Raw genomic sequence first — 27939 nt, forward strand, 5'->3', positions numbered from 1 at the left:
CCCAGAGAACTTCCCTGGTTTAAAAAGACAAAAAATAAACATAAGACAAGAACTTTATGAAACCAAAGCTATCTTTACAGTTATGTGACCAAATATCTTAATTCACAATTTTTGTCGCCCAGGTCAAAGAGGTGAGGAATGTAAATTTTACTTTCCTCAGATCCTTCCATCTGTAGCCTTTACCCTTCTTCAGGTTCTCCAAGGCTTCTTATCTGAAAACTGCCTGGAATAAAATCTGACAAATCTGGGAAAAATCTAGTAATTTATTATTCATGTGTATTTACTGGCTGATTATATGAAGCTTAAGCTCATTTGTATCATACTGTAGTTAGATATTTATCTGAATTTAAAACATTTTTCTACTTGTGGGTTTTCTGCTTGTAATTCTAGTCGCCTGTGAGCAGGTAGAAAGATTCTAAGGAGGGGTGGGGACAGCCAACCCTAGAATTATATTAAGCGGACTCAACTGAAAGCCCTAAAAGAAAGCCTGAGAAAGATGTCTGATTTCAGAGTAATTTGGAAACGAGACGCTGGGGGGACTTCCTCTCGTGCCCACAATCTTGTTCTCTTTAGGAGACTTCTCAGGCCAGATCTCCCATCCATAGAGCCTCCAAGAATGCTGGCACCTGTGTCTCTTACAGACTAGTTTGCTCCACTATCTGGGACCAGATGACATAAGTCCTTCCCTCCATGCTGCTTTGTCTCTTTTCTAATCATTGACAGGACCTCTTCTTTAGTCTCAAGTGTAGCTCAATCTCTGCTCACCTTACTTCCCTTCTTTTCAACCCGCATTGGTATTTTTTCCGGTATATTTAGCTTCAGTTCAATTCATGAGACATGTGTTGGTCATCTACCCTGTGCAAGTAATTATGCAGATGCTAAGGTATTTGTATTAAAACTTTCTGGTATCTGGGAATATATTTAAATATTATTTCTACTTCTGGTCTTATGGTTTCTGATAAAAGAGCTATTAGAACATAGCTATACTTACTATATATTCTTTGGCACTTGCCACGCTGCTTTGTATTATAGTTTTAAGTACGTATACATCTCTTCATTGTATCCACCACGGCAGTTAGAATCAAATCCTTACATTTAGTAGGTACTTGAATAACTAGGTTAATAAATGAATGTCTAAGCAGCTGATAGGAGTCAGAAGTTATCTCCATTCACTGCATGAAAATAATATGAAGAAAGAATTAGAGATGAAATAAACACTGTGAGTTTATTCCTTTAATTAAACCTAAAGCCACTATCCCTGTCTATCGCAAAGTAGGAAAGGGACAAATAACAAACAGAAATAACTTCTATTTCTTCTCTATAGTAGTACTTTGCTGAGTATAGATAGAATACATCAGTCAGGAGCATTAATTTTAATGTGTTGGTAAAATGTAGTTACTTTTGGCATGTGTTTTGCTTTGGTATATATATAAAGGACTTGTAATGTAGTTTAGCTATCCCATCTTTCTTCTTATCTGTACTGTATGATACAGATAAAATGGTGAATCCTACTGGAGGGAGTTTTTTAATCAGAGATATGCCCCAAAGCACTTAGGTGACAACAAGAAAATAATTTTCCCTTCCTAGGCCTGAGACTCCTCATCCACAAACTTTGAAGAGTGAGTGAGATGACCTCTAAGTTTCTACGTTTCATGTATACACATCAATTTATACATCATGATGTAGGTGGATACTAAGGCTCCATGATGGTAGGCTTGGTCATGTGTCTTGCATAAAGCAAAAGTGATACATGTTATCTTCTAAGAGCCATCTCTTTCTTCTGCCATAAGAATGGCAATGTCCCCAAAAGGGGTCATTCCTTCATATTAGATTCTGGAGTAAAGACAACATGGAGCAGAGTCACAGCCAATCAAAGCCGACATTAACCAAATGAGAAATATATCTTTGTTGTTGTTATTATAGCATAACCTAATAAAAGTTAATTAGATAAGAGAATTTGCTATATGTCAGTTCATAAACCTGAAAACACAAAAATTCAAATCCAATTTAATAGAAGACTGATAATGTAAATTATGACATAATATGAAATAAAAAGCAAGTTTTAAAAATAAAAAAATACATAGTATTTGTAGTAAAAGAATTTGATTAACAATGAATTTTCCTCGTGATTTCTAGCTTGACTCCCTGAATGACTATTCCAGGTAAGAATCAACATTGTTTAAAAACTGTTCTTCATCATTCAGATATTCCAAGATAATACTTCCACCATTGTATAAAGGACAATCCTCCTTAGCAATCCAGGTTTCCAAAATATGATCCAAGGGTAAGGCTTCTCCTGAGGTACTGTGACATAATCTCAACTTCTGTTAAGAGAGAGATACATCATAATGTAATAAACGTGCTTTATAGAGTATTCTAAAACTTTTAGGGAAAAAGTTATAACCTGTTGTTACCTTAGGTGTTAATTTGTTATTGTCATTTTTAAGACTGGCTAAAGAAGCTGCAAAGTCTATGACCCTTCCAATGCTCCACTGCTGGCAAAAGAACATTGGCTTACTCTTCTCTTTGCTCCCCTTAGGTAAGAAAACCTGAAAGTAAATTCTTTCCGTCTGTAAAAATAAAAAGTTAAAATACAGATTATATACATGAAATGGACACCTGTTTTTGTCTGGTGACATTTCTTCCTCTCTTCTCCTGGTCAGAGAAGGATTACCCTCTAATGATACAACTTCTAGTGGGAATACAATCATAGAACCCCAGCATCCACCTAAATGCATGGGCAGAGGATCTAAGACCCTAGCCAGGATGATCTATGAAAAAACAGGCATGTGACCTACATTAGGCCAATCAAGGTCCTTTCCTGGGATTTTACATTCAAAACCTGGGGGCAGGGAGGAGCAATATTTTTCCAGAGTTTTTTTTAAGTCTTGCTGAATTAAACCTGAGGTTGCCTGCAGCTATCCTCCATGCCTCTCAGCCATTCCTGAACCAATGTGGAAAAGCTTCCTCAAATGAAAAACAGTGAGTCTAACTCAAAAAAGAGAAGTCAAGGAAAGAGATGGCCTCTTTCAACAGCATTTGAGTCCTGGAATTCAGTCATACCTTGAGACCAGATCAGTGCAGCACTCCCCATTATGTGAGAAAAAGAAAAATTGTTTTGAGTAAGCTAGTTGGTTTCTGTCAAGTTTCTGTCACTTACAATTAAAAGATTCCTGAGACATATAACATTTCTTTTCACCTGAAAGACCTCACTACATATTTAGAGACAGCAGGGCTTTCGAAAACAAAGAAACGAAAAAAAAAAAAAAAAAAGTTAGACAAGCACCATATCAACAAAAGAGAAAGATTCAGAAATCTGGAGATGGTTCCTCCAGTATTCTATACCCTGTATGCTTCCTTTATATTGTACTTTCTTGCAAAATTAACAAATGTAGAAAACAAGAAGAGGAGCAAAGGTTTTGGCTTCTGATTTTCCCTTCTTCCTAAAATCGCTTTAAAGAAGTGCTGGCTTTACAGACCAATTCCTGCTACAGTAAATATTTCAGCATAACTGGAGGATCTCTAAGTTGTAGAGAAAGATCACAATTATTCTAAGAAATAATAGATTCAACACAATTTCTGTCTCAGCACTAAGGAATTTAGATTTGTTAGAGACCAGTGGAGTGCATTATTACAGAGAACAAGTATTAAAAGAAAAATAAGAAATCATTGGAAATTCAAGCTTTGGGCCAACTCTATAACCTCGTAGTCCTTGCTCCAAAAACACAGCAACAAGAGCATTAATCTGAAAGAGAAATTTAAAAAGATATACCCTCACCTAAAAGTAAAAAAATAAATAAGTCTGAGGATCCAAAAATGAAACAGAAAGGCAAAGTGACAGTAGGCAGGTTGAGCCACAGGCTTTCAGGGCTCCAGAAGAGGAAGAGCTTTTGGGTTAACAGGAAATAACAGTGTCACATGGTGATGCGGCACCTACGTCCGGCTCACTGATTGAAAGCAGGAGCTTGTGTGGGACGTGCACTCCAGGAAAGGAGGCTTAAGAAGTTACTGCTGAATGTTGATGTAGGCTGTTGCTTACAAAAACCGATATACAGGGAGGCAGAAAAGCACAGATATAACCTCTTGACAGTGAACAAAGCCAAAGCCTTCCAGCTCAGTAAATGGATCTGTAATAATCTGAAAATCTTCATAGAACAGAAGCACAAAGTGTCAATCTCAAACTTGGGTTTGGAATAGAGGTCATGGGTAGGTGGGCCTGTGGAAGAAAATGTGAGACTGCTAGCAGGGAGAGGTGGAGTGAAAACAGTAAGAGAGACACAGAAAGAAACTCCTACTCAACACGAACATGCAGAAGCTGTACGCCGAAATTTCAAAACAAATCAAAGGTTAACTTATTCTGGGCAGGTGAAACTAAATAAACTTGAAAAAGACATTTATAAAAGTTATTTAGAATGTACAAGGAGATAAAGAATAATATTCATAAAAATGGAACAGAAAATTGTAAAACCGAAACAGGCAGAAATGAAACAGGAAAAGCTATGAAGATCCAATTAGAAATATAAAAACCTAAGAATACAGTTTCTGAAATAAGAAATTCAAGCACACTAAATTTCTATAATCTTCAATAAAAAGGTTTAATTGATTGGAAGATGAATTGAAGCAGTCATCTAGAAGGCAGCACAAATAGACATAAAGATAGAAATTACAAATCTCTAAAATATGTCTAGTAAGAGTTTCAGAAGAGAAGAAAAGTAAGTAATATTCAGAAAGAAAATAATAATTTTCCAAGAGTAAGAGATAAGTCAGATTTTAAAATCTATCTCAAGGGTCAAGCTGTGTAATTAAAACAAATCCACACCTAGCAACATTGCACTGAAACTGGAAAATATCATAGATAAAATCTTAAAAGCTACACACACACACAAAAGAAAGAAAAATTACCCAAAAAGCAACAAGAATAAGATCTACAGCACAAGTTTCCTGAACAATAGACAAAAGAAGCCAATGAATAAATAGTATATTCAGGGTTGAGAGAATCTAACAGATAATCCAGCTCAAGTGAGGGAAAATTAGGGCAGTTTCTGACAAACAAAAGACTGAAAGAGTTTACCAACAAAGACTCTTAATGAATGAACTGCTAAAGAATGGACTTTAGCCAAAATAAAAGTGAGTCTTAAGGAAAAAAGAAACAAAAAATATATTGGTAAATTTAAATAGCAAGTGACTTAAAAATAATCATGTGTGAACAAAGATGATGGGATGGAAGATATTCAACTGCATAAAGCCATATCAAACTCTTTGTCTTATTCAAGAGGATACAATACCAAGTAACTTTAGATTTTGAGAGAAGAATTGGTATTTAATTATACACATTAAAAATTTTAAAGGTAAGCACATGCCTATTATCACTATTATTACAAAACATTATATTGAAGATTATAGATAATATAATACAAGAAAATGAAATAACTAATATAATTATTGAAAAATAAAAACTAAGCTACTTGTCAATGGGATGTGATTGTATACCTAGGAAGTCAAAGGCAAAAAAAAAAAAAACAACTTCTAAAATAAATAGAAGAATTTGGCGATGTGATTGAATAAGATGAATATACAGAATTCAAGACCTTTTTCTTCTATATTAACAATAAGTACTAGGAATAGAGGTAAAGGGAAATATTCTATTCACAAAGAAAAGAAAACCCATAAGATAATTAGAGATGAAAATAAGCAAGGAGTAATAAGACTTAAATGAAGAAAAATATAAAATGTTACAGAAGGCAATAAAATGCGATCTAAAAGAGAAGACGTAAAGTTCTTAGATAGGAAGATGATGTCATAAAAATGTCATTTCTCTCAAAATTAATATATATCATATAATGCAAATTCAGAGAATCCTTCAGTAATGATCCTCAGTCAGGACTTGTTAATAGATGCTGCAGGGAAGTTGAATTTTACTTCACCCAACTTCACAGAAATCACTTGATAATATATCAAGGAGGTTTTGCCTCAGTTACTTGCACCTTGTGGGTAGGGAAGGAGCCAGAATCCCCAGAATCAAAAGGAAGAGGCCAACTGGGTAATAAAATCCTCCTGAGAATGGCAAATCAGGCTTCTCATAAATGGCAGATTTCTCACTTCCTGTAGGCACTATTATTCACAGCCAACATCCTTGTGGGAAACTTTGAAAGATATGAGAAGCCACATTTCTGCCTAAACCATGTTGTGTTCTCTCTTGCTTTTTATAATGATTTCTTTCAGTTTCTACATTTTGACCTTTAAAGAGGCTATATTCTTTAACAGTATCTGCTGGAGTCTGTCACTTACAACCTTGTCCCATTATGACAACCATGAAAATCCCGAGAGATTAAAAAAAAAAAATTGTATATAATAATCACAAGGTTCATATGGATGAATAAAGCAAAAAAAAAAAAAACTGCTAAGAAAAACTATGGAAAAATATGGATGGGACTTACATTATCATATATTAGAACATTCTATAAAGTTATTATATCAAGTCAACTTGGTATTAACATATGAATAAGAAATAGATGAATGGAATAGAATAGGAAATCCAAAAACTGATCTAGTAAAAATAAATTTTAAACTTATCATGAAGGTGATATGTGGTATTTCAATTCAATAGGACAAAGATGAATTCTTTAATTGGTTGGCAGAAACTAGCTAATCAACTGGAAGAAAATAAAATTGGGTCCTTAGCTCATATCATATGCTAAAATCAAATTCCAGATCTATTAAAGACAGATAAAAAAATGAAAACCCTAAGAAAACAGATATGAAAGACAGACCTTAGAAAAATTTAGAATCCTGATATGTCAATGAGATACCTAAGTAAAATCAAGATGTCTGACAGATTTTGAAAAAAGATTCCAAAGCGGATTGATTATAGATAAAGGATTAATATCCATTCTACTCCAAGAGTTTCCATAGTTGACCAAACAAAATATAAATGAAATAAAAATAACAACCTAAAAGAAAAATGATCAAAGGATATGCATGGGCAATTCAAGGAAGAGCAATCATACATGGCCAATGAACATAACAAAAGATGCTCAAACTGAACAGTGGTCAAGGAAATGCAAAGTAAAGCAATTAGGAAATATCTTTTCACAGCCATTAGACTGGAATACATTTTAAAAGATAAACAACTACTGGAAACCACTGGAGGGGAAAGGTACTCTCATGTATGGCCACAAGAGGCAGTATAATAATAAACAGGGTAGAATGGCAGGCTCTGACCACGTGAGTGATCTTAACAGCACTTCACTTCAGATTACTAATCTGTGAAATGAGGATAATAATATATCACATGACAGTCATGAGTACTAAGGGAGATAAAAATCTAGAGCCACAAAACAATGCTTGGCATAGTGCAATCAGTCAATAAAAGTTGACTATTATAATTACTGATGGTAGAAATGTAAATTGTTTCAACTTTGTAAAGCAGCTTGGCAACATCTATTAAGATTTAAAATACACATACCCTTTGAACCAGAAAACACACTCCAGGGAATTTATCTCACAGAAATAGGAAACTTCTTAGCACAGTTGCCAAAACTGGAAACGGAAGTGAATGTTCATCAATAGGAAAATGGTGATATAAGTCACAGTAGATCCACACTACTTGGAAAATTATCCAAGCTTTTAAAGAAAATGATTTAGAACCATACCAGTTCCCTTGGGGGAATTTCTGTTAGGCATTCATAAGAAGAATATATAGAGATAAAAGGATATCTTACCTACCTGAAGTGGGCTTTATTTTTATCCATAGGCTTAATCACTGTCTGAAATTGTAGTATATATTTAATAGCGGTCTCATTCTACTGGAATATAAACTTCATATGGGCAGGGACTTTGTTTTACCTACTGTTGTATCCCCAGAACCTGGTATATAGCACGTATTCCAAAAAAAGTGCTAAATAAAGGAATATCATGCCATTTTTATGAAATAATGACCCTAAAACACTCTTTATGTCTTTGTATGCACATACCAATAGCCATTTTCATTTATGTAAAGTTATACACATGTATATGCACATATATACATGGATGCATATATATACATAAATAATATGTGTCAGTACATATATGTATAAACACACACAAATATTAATGATACAGGGGAAGAAGTTCTATCTATAGACCTGCATGCTCCAAGATAAAGTGTTAGGTGTGTTGAGAACATGGTTTCTGAGGCAGTCTCCCTGGTTTCAATTTGCAGCTCTCCACTTACTAGCTGTGTTACTACCAAGTTACTTAACCTTTTTGTGCCTCAGTTTTCTTGTCTATTAGGCAGAGATAATAGTACATATTTCACAAGCCTGTTGCGAGGATTAAATGTGATAGAAGAGGGCCTGGAACAAAGTTAGTGCTATATGTTTTAAGTAATAAAAGAATTGCAAAGTAATGTGAATAATATTTTTGGATACTTTAGAGCAGGTCTTCTCAACTATGTCACTATTGACATTTTAGACCAGAAAATTCTTTCCTGTGGGTGCTGTCCTGTACACTGTGGGACATTTAGCACACTGTGGGACATTTAGCAGCATCCCTGGCCTCTACCCACTAGATACCAGCAGCACCCCCATGCCCAGTTGTGACAACCAAAAATGTCTCTAGACATTGTCAGATGTCCCCAAGGGGGCAAAACCATCCTCAGTTGAGATGGACATGAGCACAGGAGGGTGTGTTTAGTTCTTTTCCTTTATACAATTTTTTTAAGTTACCCTTGTTGAAAGTATGTATCTTTATAATTTTAAAAACAAATAAAGAAGTTTTCAAAAAAGAAATATTAAGGATATGCAAAGAAGACTATAATCAATGGTTTCTAAACCAGCAGTATGAAAGGGAATACAGAAAATTCAGTCGATACAAAAAATGACTGGAGAGAAATAAATAATAAAAGGAAAAGGATGATGAGCAAAAAACATAAGATGGAAGAAATACATTCAAATACATGTAATCATAATAAGTATAATTGGGTTCAACTCACCTATAAAAGAAAGATACTATCAAATTGGATTAAAAAAACAAAGTCCAGCTACATGCTGCTTACAAGAAACACCCTAAAAATAAAACAAGAAAAGTTGAATATAAAGGGATAAAGACATAATAGTTAACTATTCATCAAAAGAAAGGTAATGAAACAATATTATTATCATTCAAAACTGGATTTAAGGCAAAATTCATAAAGAAGACATAATGATGAAGAAATTCAATGTATCTGATAATATACAACTCAGCAAAACTATTAGAGTTACAGGAATAAAAAACCTGACAAAACCACAGCTACAGTGGGATTTTGAGACCATCTGTTTCAGAAACTGATACATCAAGCCAAACAAAAATTAGTAAGCATGCACACACATATACATATGGACAGAGAGAGAATGCAAATGAAATAACAAACAGGACAAAATGTAAATAACTGGTATATTTGGGTAACAAATATGAAAATATTCTCTGTACTATTCTTGCAACTTTTCGGTTTGAAACTGTATCAAAATAAAGTTACCAAAAAAAAAAAAAAAATACACCTAACAAGTAGGTTGAAATAAGCAAGTTCATTATTCAGTGTGAGAAGTTAGAAAAAGAACATCAGAGAGAATGTAAACAAAGCAGAAAAAAAATAATAAGAGCAAAATTAGTGCAGCAGAAAGCAAAGAAACAATAGAGGTCAATAAAACCAAAACATGATTCTTTGAAGAAACTAAAATATAAATTTAAAAAGTAAACACAAACCTCTAGCAAGACTGTTCAAGGGGAAATCAAAGAAAAGTACGAATGAAAAATATTAAGAATGACTAATGAAAGACACAACAGAGATTTGGGAACATAAGAAAATAAGTTGAACAATTTTATAACAATAAACTGAAAGATCTACATCAAACAGAAATTTTTAAGAAAGATGTTATTTACCAAAATATATTTCAGAAGACATAGAGTACCCAAATAAGCCAAGAACTATTTAATACATTAAAATAGTATTCAAAATTCTCCCCTCAAAAAAAGGCAACAGGGCTTCCCTGGTGGTGCAGTGGTTGAGAGTCTGCCTGCCGATGCAGGGGACACGGGTTTGTGCCCCGGTCCAGGAAGATCCCATATGCTGCAGAGCGGCTGGGCCCGTGAGCCACGGCCGCTGAGCCTGCGCGTCTGGAGCCTGTGCTCCGCAACTGGAGAGGCCACAACAGTGAGAGGCCCGTGTATCACCAAAAAAAAAAAAAAAAAAAGGCAACAAATCTGAAAGTTATAACAACCATTACCAAACCTTCAAGAACAAATAATACCCAAATATTTCAAAGAATAGAAGAGGGAAAGCTACTCAACTAATTTTATTTGTTGGCTACTAATGTGAAGACAAAACACTAAATAATATATTAGTAAATCAGACTAGCAGCACATTTTAAAAGAATTATATACCAGAATGAACTGGTTTATCCCAGAATATGTGGGTGATTCACAACAAAGAAAACTGATCAATGTAATTTACCACATTGATAAGGAAAAAAAACTCAACATAATCATCTTACTAGATGGAGGAAAAAAAATTATAGCAAAATTTAATACCTATTCTTGATATAAATTCCTAGAAAACTAGGAATAGAAAAATATTGTTAACCTAAGGAAGGCTATTATCAAAAATCTACAGCAAATGTAATATTTAATGACAAAACTTTAGAATAATTTGCATTAAAAGTCAGAAATATGATGAAAATGCCTGCTATCACTCATATTATTCAACATTGTTGTGGCGATTTCAGCCAAAGCACTAACACAAACAATAATAATGAGAAGGTGGAAGAGCAAGAGAAAAGCAAATTTGAAAAAAAAACAAAAACAAAAACAAAAACAAAAACAACTCACAAAATTGTCATTTGCAGAAGATGTGACTGCACAGAAAACAAGCCAGGAAATCTATAAACTATGGGAACTATTAGAGTCTATTTGCTGGATGGAAGGGCATTATAAAACAACCAGGAATAAACAATTAGAAAAATGTTAATTAAAAAAAATTACCATTTACAATGGCAGCAAAAATTATGAAGAGCCTAAGAACAAACCTAAGAAAAGACATATAAAATATGTATGGTAAGCATTATAGGATGTTCCTTAAAGACATAAAAGAAGACCTAAATAAAGTTGGATAGACCATGGAGATGAATGGGAAGAGTGAAATTTTAAAGATGTCAACTGTCTCTAATTTTAAATTCAGCACAATTTCTATCAAAATCACCATTTAACAGAACAGGACAAAGTGATCCTGAAATTTTTACAAAAGAATAAATGGCCAAGAATAGACACAGTTGAAAGCAAAGAATGAGGTGGAGAGGATTGTCCTACTTATTATAAAGCTATTATAATTAAGACAGTTTAAATTGATGCAAAGAGAGACAAACAGACCAAAGGAACTGAACTGAGATCCCCAGACTAGTCCCACATATACAAAAGAATCTGGTGTATGACAGAAATGTCATTACAAGGATGAATGCTTCAATATCTTATGTTACAACGATAGGTAACCCATTGGGTGGGGAGGGGAAGGAAGAAATCTCTACCTCTACTCACTTACAATTAAATTCCAGATGGAATAAAGAGCTAAACAAAAATATAAAATAAAACTTTTAAAGGAAAATGTAAGAAAATAACATTTTTAAAAGTACAATCTTAATGAAATCATTAATAAATTTGAGTGTATTAAAATTTAGAAAGTCTGAATTACTAAAGAGATCAAAAGCAAAGTGAAGACAAGCTACAGACTGAGAGAAGATTTGTGTAACATACTTAATCAAAAAAAGATTAGAATTCAGAATATATAGACTTTTATAAACCTTTCTAAAAGTTCCACAACCCAACAGAAAACATGGGCAAAGGATATGAACAAATAATTCACAAAAGAAAGCCCAATATCCAATAAACATATGCAAAGTAGCTGAACCTCACTAGTCACAGGGGAATTCAACTTTAAATCTCACTGAAGTATCATTTCACATCTATCAGATTGGTAACAATGAATAATACCCTACGGTGGCAAGAAACACTGAAACTCTCAGACACTACAAGAAGGAGATAAATTTGTACAACTACTTAAAATAAAAAGTTGACAAGGAGGAGAGAAGGCAAGATGGCAGTGCGTGAAGATGTGGAGTTAGCATCTCCCCACAACTAGGGCACCTGTCAGCCACTGGTGGGGGACTTTAACCCCCAAGGAGATGGGAGGAAACGCAGAGTGAACCGGTAGGATGTAGGGGGACCGAGGAAGGAGGAGAAGTGGAGGCCAGACAAGACCGGCACCCTTGAGGCTGGGAAAATCAGGAGAGGCAGGTGGGAGAGACTCTCTGGGAAGAGTGGGAGAGGAGCAGAGGGCGATCGCCTGGCCCATGGGACCGGGGAGCCTGCTGAGCTCCCAAGCTGGTCCCCACCCACACACATACAAAGTCCCATCCAGGCCATGAGGGTCCTGGAGGCATAGGAGGGACGCTGGGGAGATCAGGAGTGGCAGGCGGGAGAGGCCATCCAGGAGGAGCGGGAGAGGAGCAGAGGGCAACTGTCCTGCCCACTCAGGCACAGGGAGCCTCTGAACTCCCAGGCCGGTCCCCCGCCCTCCAAACTCCACTACAGGCCACGTGGGTCCTTGAGGGTATAGGAGGGAGGCCAGGGAGATCAGGAGAGGCAGGCGGAAGGGGCCCTCCGGGAGGAGCAGGAGAGGAACAGAGGGCGACTGCCCCGCCCACTCACCTGCTGAGCTCCCAGGCCGATCCCCTGCTCTCCAAGCCCACTACAGGCTGCGTGGGTCCTTGGGGGCATAGGAAGGAGGCCAGGAAGATCAGGAGAGGCAGGCAGTAGAGGTCCTCCCAGACCCCAGATCAGAGGAGCAGGAGAGGAAAGGAGGGCGTCTGTTCTGCCCACTCGAGCCCAGGAAGCCTGCTAGGCTCCCAGGTGAGGTCTCCTGCTCTCTGAGCCCAGGAGTGGAAGCCACGCCTGAGCCCCTTCTGTTCCTTGAGCCTAAGCCCCACCCCCACAGCCCCCAGGGCCTTTTCCAGCCCGTGGGATCTGAGCATTGGCCCCGCCCACCACCCAAACCTCATCCTTGCTTAGGTCCCACTCTCCACAGCCAAGGCCTTCCCCCCCCTTCTTTTTTTCTTTTCCCTCCTCTTTTTTACTACTGTAGTACTGATGTACCTTCCAGTTGTTGATTCATCTATATTTTTATTTTTACATTCTTTCTAACATATCTGTTAGTTTCCTAATCTAATTTTATTTTTTACTTTGTTATTGTTCTCTTTTTTTTGCCACCACACATGGCTTGTGGGATCTTGATTTGTGAGCACGGGGTTGGGCGGAAGATCCTGCAGTGGGAGCTCCGAGTCTGGACCACTGGACTAACAGAGAACCTCAGACCTCAGGGAATATTCATCAGATTGAGGGCTCACAGAGTTCCTCATCTCAGCACCAAGACCCAGCTCTACCCAATAGCCTACAAACTCCAGTCTTGGAAGCCTCAGGCCAAACAACCAGTAAAACTGGAACACAATCCCACTCATTAAAAAAAAAAGCATGAGATGGCAAAAAAATATGTCACAGATGAAGGAGCAAGGTAAAAACCTACAAGACCAAATAAATGAAGAAAAATCAGGCAATCTACCTGAAAAAGAATTCAGAGTAATGATAGTAAAGATGATCCAGAATCTCGGAAATAGAATGGAAGCACGGATTGAGAAAATACAAGAACTGTTTAACAAAGATCTAGAAGAACTAAAGAACAACCAAACAGAGATGAATAACACAATAACTGAAATGAAAAATATGCTAGAATGAATCAATAACAGAATAACAGAGGCAGAAAAACAAATAAGTGAGCTGGAAGACAAAATGGTGAAAGTAACTGCCAAGGAGCAGAATAAAGAAAAAAGAATGAAAAGAATTGAAGACAATCTCAGAGACTTCTGGGACAATACTAAACACACCAACACTCAAATTATAGGGGCCCAAGAAGACAAAGAGAAAAAGAAAGGGTCTGAGAAAGTATTCGAGGAGACTACAGTGGAAAAATTCCCTAACATGGGAAATGAAATAGTCACCCAAGTCCAGGAAGCACAGAGAGTCCCATAAAGGATAAACCCTAGGAAAAACACACCAAGACACATATTAATCAAACTAACAAAATTAAATTCAAAGAAAAAATATTAAAAGTAGCAAGGGAAAAACAAAAAATAACATACAAAGGAATCCCCATAAGGTTATCAGCTGAGTTTTCAGTGGAAACTCTGCAGGCCAGAAGGGAGTGGCAGAATATAATTAAAATGATGAAAGAGAAAAACCTACAACAAAGATTACTCTACCCAGCAACGATCTCATTCAGATTCGATGGCGAAGTCAAAAGCTTTCCAGACAAACAAAAGTTAAGAAAATTCAGCACCACCAAACCAGCTTTACAACAAATGTTAAAGGAACTTCCCTAAGTGGGAAACACAAGAGAAGAAAAGGACCCAGAAAAACAAACCCAAAACAATTAAGAAAATGGTAACAGGAAAATACATATTGATAAGAACCTTAAATGTAAATGGATTAAATGCCCCAACCAAAAGACAGACTGGCTGAATGGATGCAAAAACAAGACCCATATATATGCTGTCTACAAGAGACCCACTTCAGACCTAGGGACACATACAGACTGAAAGTGAAGGGATGGAAAAAGATTCCATGCTAATGGAATTCAAAAGAAAGTTGGAGTAGCAATACTCATATCAGATAAAATAGACCTTAAAATAAAGACTGTTACAAGAGATAAGGAGGCACACTACCTAATGATCAAAGGATCAATCCAAGATGAAAATATAACAATTATAAATGTTTATGCACCCAACATAGAAGCACCTCAATACAAAGGCAAATGCTAACAACCATGAAAGGAGAAATTGACAGTAACACAACGACAGTACGGGACTTCAACACCCCACTTACACCAGTGGACAGATCACCCAAACAGAAAATAAATAAGGAAACACAAGCTTTAAATGACACAATAGACCAGATGGATCTAATTGATATTTACAGAACATTCCACTCAAAAGTGGCAGAATACACTTTCTTCTCAAGTGCACATGGAATATTCTCCAGGATAGATCACATCTTGGATCACAAATCAAGCCACGGAAAATTTAAGAAAATTGAAATCGTATCAAGTATCTTTTCTGACTACAATGTTATGACACTGGAAATCAATTATAGCAAAAAAACTGCAACAAACACAAATACATGGAGGCTAAACATTGTGCTACTAAATATCCAAGAGATCATTGAAGAAGAAATAAAAAAATACATAGAAACAAATGACAATGAAAACACAATGACCCAAAACCTACGGAAAGCAGCAAAAGCAGTTCTAAGAGGGAAGTTTATAGCAATTCAACCTCACCTCAAGAAACAAGAAAAATCTCAAATAAACAATCTAACTCTACACTTAAAACAACTAGAGAAAGAAGAACAAAGAAAACCTAAAGTCAGTAGAAGGAAAGAAATCATAAAGATCAGAGCAGAAATAAATGAAATAGAAACAAAGAAAACAATAGCAAAGATCAATAAAACTAAAAGCTGGTTCTTTGAGAAGATAAACAAAATTGATAAATCCTTAGCCAGACTCATCAAGAAAAAAAGGGAGAGGAAGCAAATAAATAAAATTAGAAATGAAAAAGGAGAAATCACAAATGACAATGCAGAAATACAAAGGATTATAAGAGACTACAACAAACAACTATATGTCAATAAAATGGACAACCACGAAGAAATGGACAAATTCTTGGAAAGGTACAATTTTCGAAGACTGAACCAGGAAGAATTAGAAAATATAAACAGACCTATCACGAGTAATGAAATTGAAACCATAATTAAAAATCTTCCAACAGGGCTTCCCTGGTGGAGCAGTGGCTAAGAATCCGCCTGCCAATGCAGGGGACACAGGTTCGAACCCTGGTCCAGGAAGATCCCACATGCTGCAGAACAACTAAGCTCGTGTGCCACAACTACTGAGCCTGTGCTCTAGAGCCTGCGAGCCACAACTACTGAGGCTGCGTGCTGCAACTACTGAAGCCCGCATGCCTAGAGCCTGTACTCTGCAACAAGAGAAGCCACCGAAACGAGAAGCCTGTGCACCGCAACGAAAAGTAGCCCCCGCTCACCTCAACTAGAGAAAGCCTGCGCACAGTAACGAAGACCCAACACAGCCAAAAAATAAATAAATCAATAAAATAAATAAATTAAAAAAAAAATCTTCTAACAAAGAAAAGTCCAGGACCAGATGGCTTCACAGGCAAATTCTATCAAACATTTAGAGAAGAGCTAATAACACCCATCCTTCTCAAACTCTTCCAAAAAATTACAGAGGGAGAAACACTTCCAAATTCATTCTATGAAGCACCATCACCCTAATACCAAAACCAGAAAAAGATATCACAAAAAAAGAAAATTATAGACCAATATCACTGATGAATATAGATGCAAAAATCCTGAAGAAAATACTAGCAAACAGAATCCAACAGCACATTAAAAGGATCATACACCATGATCAAGTGGGATTTATCCCAAGGATGCAAGGATTCTTCAATATATGCAAATCATGCAATGTGATACACCACATTAACAAATTAAGGAATAAAAACCGTATGATCATCTCAATAGATGCAGAAAAAGCTTTAGACAAAATTCAACACCCATTTATGATAAAAACGCTGCAGAAAATGGGCATAGAGGGAAACTACCTCAACATAATAAAGGCCATATATGACAAACCCACAGCCAACATCATACTCAATGGTGAAAAACTGAAAGCATTCCCACTAGGATCAGGAACAAGACAAAGATGTCCACTCTCTCTACTCTTATTCAACATAGTTTTGGAAGTCCTAGCCACAGCAATCAGAGAAGAAAAAGAAATAAAAGGAATACAAATTGGAAAAGAAGAAGTAAAACTGTCACTATTTGCCGATGACATGATACTATACAAAGAAAATCCTAAAGATGCCACCAGAAAACTACTAGAACTAATCAATGAATTTGGAAAGGTTGCAGGATACAAAATTAATGGACAGAAATCTCTGGCATTCTTATACACCAACAATAAAAAATCAGACAGAGAAAGTAAGGAAACACTGCTATTTACCATTGCGCAAAAAGAATAAAATACTTAGGAATAAACCTGCCTAAGGAGACGAAAGACCTGTACTCAGAAAACTATAAAACACTGATGAAGGAAATCAAAGATGACATAAACAGATGGAGAAATATACCAAGTTCTTGGATTGGAAGAATCACTATTGTGAAAATGACTATAGTATCCAAAGCAATCTACAGATTCAATGCAACCCCTATCAAACTACCAATGGTATTCTTCACAGAATTAGAACAAAAAATCTTACAATTCGTATAGAAACACAAAAGACCCTGAAGAGCCAAAGCAATCCTGAAAAAGAGAAACGGAGTTGGAGGAATCAGGCTCCCTGACTTCAAACTATACCACAAAGTTACAGTAATCAACACAGTATGGTACTGGCACAAAAACAGGAATTTACATGAATAGTACAGGATAGAATGCCCAGAGATAAACCCACGCACATATGGGCACCTAATTTACGACAAAGGAGGCAAGAACATACAATGGAGAAAAGACAGCCTCTCAGTAAGTGGTGCTGGGAAAACTGGACAGCTACATGTAAAAGAATGAAATTAGAACACTCCCTAACACTCTACACAAAAATAAACTCCAACTGGATTAAAGACTTAAATGTAAGGCCAGACACTATAAAACTTTAGAGGAAAACATAGGAAAAACACTGACATAAACCACAGCAAGATCTTTTTTGACTCATCTCCTAGAGTAAAAGAAATAAAAACAAAAATAAACAAATGGGACTTAATTAAACTTAAAAGCTAAAAGCTTTTGCACAGCAAAGGAAACCAACAAGAAGACAAAAGGCAACCCTCAGAATGGGAGAACATATTTGCAAATGAATCAACAGACAAAGGATTAATCTCCAAAATATACAAACAGCTCATGGAGCTCAATATCAAAAAAACAAACAATCCAGTTAAAAAAATGGGCGGAAGACCTAAATAGACATTTCACCAAGGAAGACATACAGATGGCCAAGAGGCATGTAGAAAGATGCTCAACATCACTAATTATTAGAGAAATGCAAATTAAAACTACAATGAGATATCACCTCACACTGGTCAGAATGGCCATTATCAAAAAAGCTAGAAACAATAAATGCTGGAAAGAGTGTGGTGAAAAGGGAACCCTCCTACACTGCTGGTGAGAATGTAAACTGATACAACCACTATGGAAAACAGTATGCAGGTTCCTTAAAAAACTAAAAATAGAACTACCATATGACCCAGCAATCCCACTACTAGGCATATACCCTGTGAAAACCATAATTCAAAAAGAGACATGCACCACAATGTTCATTGAAGCACTATTTACAATAGCCAGGACATGGAACCAACCTAAATGTTCATCGATAGATGAATGGATAAAGAAGATGTGGCACATATATACAATGGAATATTACTCAGCCATAAAAAGAAGCAAAATTGAGTTATGTGTAGTGAAGTGGATGGACCCAGAGTCTGTCATACAGAGCGAAGTAAGTCAGAAAGAGATAAACAAATACCGTATGCTAACACATATATATGGGCTCTAAAAAAAAAAATGGTACTGATGAACCTAGTTGCAGGGCAGGAATAAAGAGGCAGACATAGAGTATGGACTGAATGACACGGGGTGGGACAGCAAAGCTGGGGTGAAGTGAGAGTAGCATCGACATATATACACTACCAAATGTAAAATAGTTGGCTGGTGGGAAGCAGCAGCATAGCACAGGGAGATTGGCTCCGTGCTTTGCAATGACCTAGAGGGGTGGGATAGGGAGGATCGGAAGGAGGCTCAACAGGGAGGGGATATGGGGACATGTGTATGCATATGGCTGATTCGCTTTGTTGTGTAACAGAAACTAACTCGGTATTGTGAAGCGCTTATACTCCAATAAATATCTATTAAAAAAAAAAAAAAAGGTTGAAAATATCTAGTAAAGCTGAAGATGAGCAAACCCCATGATCCAGCTTTTCTATTTCTAGGTATGTTCCCTAGAGGAGCATTTTTCAATTTGATGGTCTCAATCCTTCAGGGGTTACAAAATCAACAATCTTTAAAGTAGAATAAAAAATATCAGAAAATACACATACACATAAGGTATACACATCAGTTACTTACTGAAACTGTGTTAAGGTATGTATGTATGTACATATGTACTGAACTGTTATAGAAAATGTAATTGGCAATATGGAGTTTTAAAGAAGCTGCCCTAGAGAAATGTTCCTACAAGTACACATGGATGTTCACTTTTGAACAGTTTATAATAGCAAACAACTTGGACAAGAAATCTGAATTGTGTTCACTAAAAGAATGGATAAATGGATAGTCACACTACAGAAAAATGTGAGCTATCAAAATGAATGAACAAGACTCAATGTATCAGCATGGATAAAGTTTTAAAAAATGATACCAAGGGTAAAAGAAAAAAGTTGAAGAAGGATACATATGGTTTACTGCTGTTTCTATAAAGTGAAAAAAACTCATAAAAACTATGTATTATTTATGCAGACTGATGCCATGTAATAGTAGAAATGATACATATAAGGTTCTCATACTTAATGAGAGGGAAGAGTAAAAAGGGAGCTCTAGCTATGTTCAGAACATTTTGTTTTCTAAAATCTCTAAGACCAACCTGTGGCAATGATTTATCTCCATTAGCATGCATCTTTAATTTCATCAATGCTACCTTTGCAGCTGTTTCACTATTTTTTGCACCTTTCCGTCGTTTACTTGCTGTCTCTCCTCTCTTGGAATCTAAGAAATAAGTGTAAGCATATAAGCAAATAAGAACTTTTACATTTTCCAGAGTTTTATTTTTATTAACTATGGCCTGAAATGTACATGAATTACATATTATAGAGATATATAGAGACCACATTCATTTTATAGGTATGATCAATGGAAAAATACCACTGAGTTGACCTAAGTGATTTCCACATCAAAAACAAGTTATGTGCCTCTTTCCAGCTTAAATCTATTTAATCCAGAGCAATCACTAACACTTCTACAGAGAATTTTAAGATTTGGTTACAGAAGATTTTAATTTGATTAATTTAATTTAATTTAAAGTAACACCCTTAATATAAAATGAAAATTCAGCTGAACTAACATGGTAGCAGACAGACTGGTCTAAATCACAGATACATTCTTTCCTCATATGTCAGAATATCAGCAGCATTCATAGGACAGCTGACTGGGCTTAAACTTTAGTCTTTAAAGAATGTAAACCACTACTTCAGCCTCATGAATACAATTTTTAGCCAAGATGGTTAACCAGCTGATATAAATGGTCCAGCAAAAGAGAACATCTGGTAGGATATTTCCATAGAATTTCCAAATTTTCATTGGAAAGCCTTGTGAGAAATACTATCACAAGAATGTCATCAAAATCTATAGCAAGTTATAACCATCAGGGTTGCTAACAACACCTTCCATAACTGGCAAGCGGACACGAGAAGCAGGGCTCTGGAACTCATATAGAGTATAGAGCAGTAGGGAAACAACAAAACAAGCTTTCTAGATACTTGCCAATAATGTCTTTAACAAGTTTCTGAGTGGCAGCCATACGAGACTTAGGGATTTCCAGTTCTTCACATTCATGATCTGACTGATGACGATGTCTATGAGCAACAGAAGAGTGACACTAGTTCATGTATTTGCATATGACTTAAACAGATATACAGAGTTTGAATGGTCTCAGTGATCACCTCAGGCAAAAATTCTTCTCACAATAAGGACACATAACTGGCACAAGCTCTCTTTCAGCACAGTCCTTGAATGAGCATGGGTAAGATGTATGTGTATCTGACTTCAGTCTCTCAATTACAGTAACCTGAAAATGTAAAATGGGGGACATGATATTATATTTCACATTTAAAGCAAATCAACAAATCTATTCTGGATATCCATATCATTTTTGCTTAAACTTATAAGAGAAACTCACACATTCTCACATAGATTATAAAAATTGTTCATGTAAGAAATGATTACTGTGCTGACTGCTCTACATTTCCAAAGTTTTCCTACTGTGGTGTACTTATCTTCTAAGTCAAGTTAAAATGACTACTCAGTTACCCTCCATAATTTTAGTCTTCTACTTTGTAACATACTACACAAAGATGCCTCCATAATAATATGCTTAGGTAATCAGCTCATCACTCCTCAAATGGCAAGTCATATCTACTTTCTATACTGGTTTTAGAGGCTTAAATACATGTAAAAGAACACTTAAAATTATATGTTTTTCCATGATACAGAGGGTTAAAGACAGTTTTCACAATGATATACTATTCTTTTTTTAAAAAAATAAATTTATTTATTTATTTTTGCCTGTGTTGGGTCTTCATTTCTGTGCACGGGCTTCCTCTAGCTGCGGCAAGCGGGGGCTACTCTTTGTTGCGGTGCACAGGTTTCTCATTGCAGTGGCTTCTCTTGTTGCGGAGCATGGGGTCTAGGCACGTGGGCTTCAGTAGTTTTGGCATGCAGGCTCAATAGTTGTGGCTCGTGGGCTCTAGAGCACAGGTCCAGTAGTTGTGGTACACGTGCTTAGTTGCTCCACAGCATGTGGGAATCTTCCTGGACCAGGGCTCGAACCCATGTCCCCTGCATTGGCAGGTGGATTCTTAACCACTGTGCCACCAGGGAAGTCCCACACGATATACTTTATTTTGTGTTTAATACTGTATTACTAGCAAATATTACATCAGAGGAAAAAGAGCTTTTATGAGATAAAAAAAAGTCCAGATCACTCAGGCTATTTTGAATATTAAGTAACTAGGTTTCTAGAACTGAATGAACTCAGTAGACCCTTGCACAACTCAGGGGCTGAGGTACAAACCCTCCACGCAGTTGAAAATCCAAGTATAACTTTACAGTCAGCTCTCCGTATCTGCAGTTCTGCACCTGCAGATCCAATGCATTGTATAGTACATACCTAGTGAAAAAAATCCACGTATAAGGGGACCCACACAGTTCAAACCTATGTTGTTCAAGGGTCAACTGTAATTGCTTGAAATCTATAAGGGCATTCCTCTATATAAATGATAGTTACATCCTGTTGGAATTAACTTCTTAACTATTTTTTCCAATTTATTCCAATGGTCTAAAGGTAGAAGATTTTTATTTCACCTTTAAATTAATAAGATCTAATTGAGAGACATTCTATGAGACATTCATAGAAATCAAATCATATAAGAAAAAGGAAAACACAGGGAAGATTTACAAGCTGTATAACAAACATGAATATGTTTACTATATGACTCTATATGAGTATTTCCTTCCAAGTAATCCTGAATAATACCAATATGTTACTTAATTTTTATTTCCTCAAATAAATCACCAAAACTTCAAAGGGCCAGATTTTGACTGAAGCTCATTTAACCTTAATTTTCTATAATCAAGAGACTCAGTAAAGTGTTTGGTAAATGGTGGGCAGGAATAAATATCAACTGCAAAATGTGAGGTAAATGCTTCTTTCCAAATGGAGTAAATTCAGTTTAACTTCCTGCTGACCTCTGATCCAAGGGAGGTGGAACAACTTCTCTGATTACAAATTTGAGAAAATTACATTAGGCTCAGCTTTCTCTTTTTTTCCTTGGAAGCCTAACCTGGTGCAGCATTGCTGTGACTGGTGGGCAAATCCACCTAATTCTGGATTTCCTTTGCAGACTCTACACTAAGCTATATCATTTTTGGCTCTACACTAAGCTATATCATTCAACTTATTCTTTATCAGTAATAAAGATGATATTTCGGCTTCTATTTAACAGTCCTTTTTAATCTCTTGATTTGGTCCAAATTAGGGTAGGGAGATTTTGCTGGACTACAGGTTTGCTCCTAGTGACATAAGGCTGATGGAGTCAGAACAATGTATTACCACAGAGTCCTAACACCAGGCACCAGTGAAAATGAATGAAACAGTGAAGCAAACTGGAAGGATTATATGATGAGGATGTTAATTCCATTATGTATTTATAAATATAGAGCCTAAAGCTATAAGCAGGCTATGTAAACAGAAATGAAGTACAAAGGAATAAGAATTATAAGAACAAAAATTTATAAATACCAAGTAGACTATTTTATGTTAAAACATACTGAGAAAAATAATATAAATAAAGTAAGACCCTCTTACATAATCAGTTTAGTCTGCCAAATTTTAATCTGTGGTACACTGGGATTAAATTGAATCAAATTCTGAATGAAAGTACATAAACACGAACATGTTTTACCGGGAGATATTAACATACCTCAGGACAGCTATGTGACTCCCTGCTCCTGTGTTCAAGGCTTAAATAACAACAAAAAAAAGTGTTTATTTAAATGTAATCAAATAATGTACTTAAAGATAACTGCAGTAATTTGAGATATTTTAATGGTTAGTATCCTTAAGATTAACTACACTCACACTACATTAACAACTCTGCCTATAAGAATAAACTGATAAATAAAAGAGCATCTATAGTCTCAAAAGTTTTAAAACCCAACTACTATTCAACTTCAATATGAGTACAAAAATTCACCACTCTTAATTACCTTTACTTTGAGTGCTTTAAGGTGTGTGAAAATGCAGACCCTTTTGATTCTTTTATTTCTCAAAAATAATCAGTAATAAAATGTCAAAGGAGTGTTCTAGTTCTGAATGACTTAAAAATATGCATTATTTTTATTTACTTCTAATAAATCTTTCTGAATCATCTTCTGAAAAGAATTTATTCTTTCAGTGCTCTATGTAATAAATTAAATACCTGATACTTGAAAGTTTAATTGAAAAGAAAATGCATTTTCCAAAATTCTTGTTTGTTCCCAGGTTTTACTTTACATGTGATGTGTGTGCAAAGGACGTATAGTACTCAATTTAAGAAATATAAAGGTTGGGCTCTTTTCATTTTATTAATTAAAATAAAGACTAATAATCATAACTGGATTTTTTTTTACCATATCCTTTATATTGTGGATATGTTCTCTCCTTGTGATTAAAAGACATATATGTGACTTTTACATAAAAATCACACATATCACCCCATTTCTGGAAAGTTTAAAGACTAGCCACATATATGTACAAGTAATCAGAGTCTATGACTAGTCTATTTTTTTTCCCCAAGTGATTACTATAATGAATATCAGATATCAGTGGCTAAAGTAAAAACTATTTTAAATCATTCTACTTTTTAGAAATAAATCTCATATTATAAACACTAAAATTACTCCCAAATAAAGCATAAAAACTTAACTTACCAAAATATTCCTGAACAACCATCACATACAAATGGAAGAAAATCTAAAATTGAGGGGAAATGTTATATGTTCTGGTCAGTAGCTGATTTTGATTTAGTTTTCTTAAGTAAAAAGAATCTTAAAGTACTGAACTATGGCTATAGGACAACTTTCCTTTTTGAACAATATCCTAGTGCAGCAAGCAGTGGTTAAACAAAAGCCATCACAACCTCAAGCACTTTGAAAGTAACTGGATTATCAGAAGATAAATGTTACTTGCTGTAGCATGCTAAACCAGAAAGAAAAAAAGTCCTGTGAGTTTTCTGTTTGTTTCCCAGATTTACTAGGTGGTGTTTCTGAGGACTGTATAATGCAAAAATCCTGCATTTGAAGTGACAATCCTAGGTTTCAATTTTGATTCCACTGCTTACTAATCTAGCAATGCTAGGCAAGTTACTTAACAGTAGAGGTTTGGATTATATACATACATATTGTGTATATATATATTTGATATATAGTATACAGTGTATGTATGTGTATGTATACAAAACCAAAGCTCTATTATTAGGTAATATGCATAAAAATAGACATAGATATAAGTATATTGTGTTTGTGTGCATATGTATATATGTGTGTATGTATCTATGCTATATGCCACACCTACTACAGAGGGTAATTGTAAAAACCAAATGAGATACATGTAAAAGATAAGAATAGTAAGGCAATACCTGTAATTAACAAGAATAATTATAGCAATTAACTTGTTCTGAATACACTCAACTCAGAAAAATCCTGTGGTGACTAGGTAGAGATGTGTTCAAAGAAATTCCAGAAATTCAATGGATGGATTGATTGATACCGCAAACTTTAGTCCTGAATTGTTTCTTTCCTTGCTGTTGAGGAAAAACTAAGTTAGGACTAAGTAACAACTAAGTTAGGAAATGAATTTTTGGAAAGCACATGAAAGTATCCATTCTTAGATGTGACAATTGACCATAAATCACTGAATACAATCATTTCTTCTCTAAATCGTTTTCAGTGTACCTCATATTAAATTACAGTATACAGCCAAGTGAGGCTGGCTATATCTAATCACACCACTTTCACAAAATGAAAACAAAAAGCACTGCACTTTAGAGAAAGTTACTATTGTCCCAAAATATCTCACCCTACAGAGTATCTTAACCCAAAAGAAAAAGAAGAGGTCCTATTATAACCCAAAGGGACCGCTGGATGTTTCTGCTTGTGGGACAAGAGGGCCCAAATATAGTTCTTCCTTCACCTGAAAAGCGAACTTAATGCATTGTCACTGTTGTCCTGAAAGCATGATACTGTAAGTATCTGTTTCATACCAAGAAAGTAGGTATACATTTGTCAAAAAGAGAAGGAAACTGAAGTATATGATACTTTACAAAACTTTTATGTCTCTTTCAAATCGGAAAAATGTACATGCTCACTATTTTGAGACTTTGATGACCAACTAAATATTAGACGCAAACCAAGAGAATCCAGGGGTAAGAGTTAAGATCAAGATAATTTCCTAACACTTGACACCATCCTTCTATTCATCCAGAAGCTAAATGAAATTTAGGATACTCACTTAACGTATTCTAACTCTTAACTGCTCTCCACTAGTCCAAAAGAGCTAGACCCTGCCTCAGTTCAGGTATTTACACTTTAAGAGACACCTGAAGTTGGAAAGGAAGATGAACTATGTCACAAATGGTAGATATTATGGACTTGCTAGAGATAATCAGATATACCAGAATTATATAACTTACAGTCAAAACCCAAATGGCTAAGCTTCCCTATGAAAGATCTGCAAGGAAACATTGGTTCTTGCCTGCTGAATGGCTGAAGATGACAGCCCGTGGTGAAAGATACAAATCAGAGTGCTGAAAGTAACAATAACCTAGCAGGGATTGTGTCCTTTTGCCCACCACACACAACATGTATCATTTATCAACTGTAGCACTCCCACTAATTCTGGGCTAAACCCCAGAGTCCTTCTCAACAGTGATCGGGTGGCTACCTGCTGCCAGTGACTGTAGCTGCAATGGGAGATAAAACCTATTTTGCCACCCAATGTAGTATGAGCCAGATGTGGTAGCATCCATTTGGAGCGAAAGCCAGGTACCAAAGACTGAGCATTCTGTGTGGCTCTAGTGCTTCAGGACATACCTGCTACAGATGTTTCTAAGGCCTGTACCCCACTACCACTGGCTATTAGATTGGGCTATGTGTATCACAAGGTCTCTCAGTTCAGCGGAGAGAGAACATCACCTTACTAATGCTCTAAAAAAGCAGCTAACTATCCTGAAAGCTTTTCTGTGCAAAGGGCTATATTTTATACCCTTATGTGGTCCCAGCACCAAAGGAGGTGCTCAGTAAATGTTTACTGAATCAGTGATAATCAGAATCAAAGAGTGACAGAGCTGAGAGAGCGTAATGATCATCCGGAGGAAATGCTAAGGGCTCGTCTCCTGAGCAGCCCGCGAAAATGAGGTTAAAAACTGATCTCACCCAACTCCTTGCTCTGACAGATAAGCAAACAAAAAGTTTGGGAGAGAAGTGGCTTGCCCGAGGTCGCAGTGGCAGGTTCAGAAGGGAACTCTCCCGATTCCCAGACCGAAGCGTCCTCCCTACCCGTGCTCATCAGAAAGGAGTGGGCGCGAAGCGACTACTTGGCAAGGCGCACTTGAAAATCAAAGTTCACACTGCAAGGTATGTTTTTGGGAATCGCATGGCTCCCTTCCAAGGAGACCATAAGCCTCTTCCAAAGGCTCAAGGGCAACAAAAAACATGGGCATCGAGGGCATCAACACATGTCACGGCAGACCCCCCCCCCCCAAGGGACACGCCCGCCCTGCCTCCTCAGACTCCGCCTCGCCCCACGGCCTTCCCTCCCGCGACCAGAGGTAGGGGCTCCAGAATCACCTCGCTGCCGGCACTGTTCCACCTGGCAGTGCCGCCCAATGTCCAACTCCGCCATCTCCCAGCGCCGCGAGAGGCGGGCACAGCCGCGGCAGGGCGGGACAAGGTCGCTCGCGCGGTGCCTGCTGGGAATGGGGTGGGCCCAGGGGCGGAGTCCGCAGGTGGGGGCGGGGCTCGTACTGAATGCCATCGGGCTGATCCTAGTGCCCTGAGTTCTGAATGTTTGCTATCTGGGTCGCCTAGTGAGGCGGCAGGAGGAAAAGGTGGTTTCTCTGTTCGGTTTTCCCTCGGGCGGAAGTCCTGTCGCCCAGTCCTTAGGAAAATATCCAACTGCCTTTATGGAAGATTGCGTGCGTGCGTTCCCTCCTCCGTGCTGCAATCGGAGTCCCGGACGGCCTCGCAAGGGTTTGTTTTTTTTTTTTTTTTTTGAATTAACATAACTCCATAACTCTAGGAAGCACAGTTTGGCACAAGTATTTGCAGGAATCAAGTGAAATAGACCGACCCTGGTTCAATTCCTCACTCGTCCTACACCAGTGTTACTTGATTATATAAATGCTCCTTGCAAAGGAGTCAGGGTTTTTAAAAAGTAGACGTTTCTTTTTCTGCCCTGCCCTTACTTTCTACAATCCAGTAGGAAAAAAAAGTCTCTAGCTCTTGAA

The 27939-nt window shown here is 36.6% G+C and overlaps 1 protein-coding gene across 4 annotated transcripts; it reads right to left on the bottom strand.

Moving 5' to 3' along the window:
- Positions 1 to 1992: 1992 nt before the first annotated feature.
- ZFAND1 (zinc finger AN1-type containing 1) lies at positions 1993 to 27374 on the bottom strand. Of its 4 annotated transcripts, XM_059994820.1 has the most exons (9): positions 27281 to 27374; positions 24365 to 24407; positions 23377 to 23416; positions 21969 to 22064; positions 20839 to 20963; positions 20660 to 20751; positions 19764 to 19885; positions 2415 to 2570; positions 1993 to 2324 (listed from the first exon to the last, which is right to left on the bottom strand). In XM_059994820.1, exons 1-9 carry the CDS (start codon positions 27333 to 27335, stop codon positions 2154 to 2156), a joined length of 900 nt encoding a protein of 299 aa, XP_059850803.1. In that variant the 5' UTR covers positions 27336 to 27374; the 3' UTR covers positions 1993 to 2153. The 4 variants fall into 4 exon arrangements, with proteins under 4 accessions (XP_059850803.1, XP_059850804.1, XP_059850805.1 ...); XM_059994821.1 differs by lacking the exon at positions 21969 to 22064; XM_059994822.1 differs by lacking the exon at positions 2415 to 2570.
- Positions 27375 to 27939: the final 565 nt, after the last annotated feature.

The sequence above is a fragment of the Delphinus delphis genome, chromosome 17 (assembly GCF_949987515.2).
Source record: "Delphinus delphis chromosome 17, mDelDel1.2, whole genome shotgun sequence".
In the NCBI taxonomy this organism is placed as follows: Eukaryota; Metazoa; Chordata; class Mammalia; order Artiodactyla; family Delphinidae; genus Delphinus; species Delphinus delphis.